Source organism: Phragmites australis, chromosome 8 (assembly GCF_958298935.1).
Source record: "Phragmites australis chromosome 8, lpPhrAust1.1, whole genome shotgun sequence".
Classification (NCBI taxonomy): domain Eukaryota; kingdom Viridiplantae; phylum Streptophyta; class Magnoliopsida; order Poales; family Poaceae; genus Phragmites; species Phragmites australis.
The window spans coordinates 37,059,979-37,063,077 of record NC_084928.1 but is presented as its reverse complement, the minus strand read 5'-3'; the positions used below and the strand labels follow the sequence as shown (position 1 = coordinate 37,063,077).

Here is a 3,099-nt window from a genome sequence, read left to right as displayed (position 1 = left end):
ATGGATCGTCGCGAAGCCTGGAAGGAGACCGTGAGAGAGTTGTGTTTCGACAATGACTCTTCCGATGAGGAAGATAATTTGTTCCTTGCGACTGTGACCGCGTTCCATGAGTCGTCCGTAACACAGCGCGGAGCTTGGGGCGGTTCAGTGCCGGGACGTCGCCGTATCCAGCGGAATCGGCTGGAGGGGCATCAAAGGTTGTTCAATGACTACTTCGCCGATCCCCCTGTGTACCCCGATTACATATTCCGCCGCAGGTAATATTGTGAATAGAAAGTCTCTTGGCGAAGTATTATGAACACATGTATGTGTGTGGCGTCTTATTGTTGATGGTTGTGCAGGTTCAGGATGAAACGTGACTTGTACCTTAAGATCGTGGAGGCAGTTGCGGACTATGACCCGTGGTTCCAACAGAGGAGGAACGCGGCAGGGGAGCTCGGACTGTCGGTGTTGCAAAAAGTCACTGCGGCGTTTCGTATGCTATCATAAGATGCTCCTGCGGATTCTCTGGATGAGTGCCTCCGTCTAGGGGAGGCCACCATCATTGAGAGCATGAGGCGGTTTGTTCGGGCCGTCGTCAGGGTGTTTGGCGATGAGTATCTCCGTTCTCCGAACGAGGAGGACACCGCTCGCTTGATTGCTATAAACGAGCAAAGAGGGTTCCCGGGGATGCTGGGAAGCATCGACTGTATGCATTGGAGGTGGAAGAACTATCCGACGGCGTGGTCGGGTTCTTTCACCGGCCACATCAACTCTCCTACGATCATTCTAGAGGCGTTGGCGTCGCAGGACCTGTGGATTTGGCATGCCTTCTTTGGCATGCCGGGGTGGCTGAACGACATCAACGTTCTGCACTGCTCACATCTCCTCGACAACCTTGCCGCTAGTGTGGCGCCCCATGTACAATACTCCATCAATGGACACCAGTACAACATGGGGTACTACCTTGCAGATGGTATCTATCCGGAATGGGCCACCTTCGTGAAGCCCATATCTTGTCCGCTTGGGCGGAAGTGGCAACACTTCGTCGTGCAGCAGGCGGCGGTACAGAAGGATGTGGAACGCGCCTTCGAGGTCCTACAGTCTTGGTTTCCTATAGTCCAGGGGGCTACAAGGATATGGGATCAGGAAACCCTTCATAACATCATGACCGCCTGCATTATCATGTACAACATGATAATCGAAAATGAGAGACCTGATGGTGAAGTTGAACACGTCTACGACGGTACTGGTGACCATGTGGAGCCGTTGCACACCCCAACCCCCTCAATTCAAGCATTTACACACAGGTATGGGATGATAACTAGCAGGCAGGGTCATCACCAGCTTCGTGAAGATCTTGTGGAGCATCTCTGGCAGCTCCACGGAGGAGAGTAGACCCAACTTCTAGTAGTCCAATAAATAAAATGTTTACTACATTGTCCATTGCTAGTGCGTATTATGTTTGAAAGTATGTCGAATATGCTATGTAATTTCGTACTATGTATGTTAGGTTTTATCAATGGATCTAAACGATATTTTAACAAGCTGTGGATGTTCTATGCATGGTTTAGGTAACTTTTACAGCAATCAATATATCGAAATATAGATGGACACAGACATTATGAAGTACATATGAAGTCACATACTGCAGTCAATGAATATCAGTACTACATATGAAGTCACATACTGTAGGAACAATCATTTACATACAGTACCATTCGAGAAAGTAAAGGCCGAAACAAATTAGCCAGATGGGCCAGACGAGGCGCGACGACCTGCAATGATGCTCTGCCGGAGACTCTTGTAGTAGGCTTGCTGGTCCTCATCCATTTGTGAAATATCCATGTTCATTATGTGCCTCTCCTCCTTCTCCTTTTCCATTTACATACGCTCCTCCTCGAGCCGGAGCTTCTTTCGCTCAACATCCATCAACTATGCAAACCTCTTAGCCCTTTCCTTCTCAATCATCTCTTTCATTGCCAACTGCTGGTCAAATAGCTCCGTCATGGGCCCTGAAGCAGAACTAGAGAAGGAAGTACCCCGTGCCACCTCTTTCGAGTGCGTGCGACCTGGTGGCCTCTTGGCACGTGGACTGCAGTTGGAAGGTGGTGCATCCGCTCCTTCAGGGTTGTTCATCTTGGCTGAAGACGCTACCTGTTGTGTCGATGAGGGACTTCCTGAAGCGGCGGTTTTCTGCTTTTTGCGCGAGGACTCCGATTGCCACATCGGATGATTCCGTAACTCTCTCCAACACGGCAGCAACGTGAACTCCTTGTGCTCCGCGGCTTGAAACATCTTGCATGCCTCCACGACTTGCAATTTTTATACAAACTTCACAATGAAACATATGTGATACCTAATGAAACATAAACCATCAGTAGGGGGGAGTCCCAACATAAACCATAATTTGCCTTCTCAGTTAAGTAATACATATGGCACTGATTCTAAGGTGCAAGAAACTATTGCAACTGATTACTACAACTGCCTTTTCCAAGCCAGTACTATGATATGGTGACAGAACCTTGCATGCAGAACCTTCTATGCATAACCTGATGAGCAGGTAAGAACAAGGTCCACAACATATACATTGCTTTTCGCTAACAAAGGTACATTCGTAGCTTAAGGGTTCAGTGACATACCGTCTCCGCCTCAGTCGTACCACTCTTCTTAGTGCGCACGGACCTAGCGCAATGGCCGCAGAACTTCTAGACCATCGTGTTGATGAATGTCCATCTCCCCTGCAACGACTTCTTATTTTGGGTTGATGTGAAGGTTTTGTTCTCGTTGAAGTAACTTTCGATCCTGTGCCAGAACGCACCTAAGCTCTGGTTGCTCCCAACCACGGGATCCAGGCTCACGTTCTACCATGCCGCAACAAGTAGAAGGTCCTCCTCCAACTTGTAACTGCAGCCACGGCCACCCAATGCTGCCGCCTCTACAGGTGCGTCAATGTCCTGCACCTGTGCCAAAGGAATCTGGGTCCCGATGATGCCATCTTCAGTGAGCGGCAACACATCGTCCCAGGGCATGCGCTCCGTGTCCCCATGAAGGAACCCGGCGTACTCCATTTCGTCCCTGCACACAAGTGAATAAGCAATGCAGTACAAGTACGAAGTT

At 49.3% G+C, this 3,099-nt stretch overlaps 1 protein-coding gene across 1 annotated transcript; it reads left to right on the top strand.

Annotated features, from left to right (window-relative positions):
• LOC133927809 (uncharacterized) lies at positions 1–1,377 on the top strand. Its single transcript, XM_062374197.1, has 3 exons — positions 1–257; positions 342–475; positions 530–1,377. Exons 1-3 carry the CDS (start codon positions 1–3, stop codon positions 1,375–1,377), a joined length of 1,239 nt encoding a protein of 412 aa, XP_062230181.1.
• Positions 1,378–3,099: the final 1,722 nt, after the last annotated feature.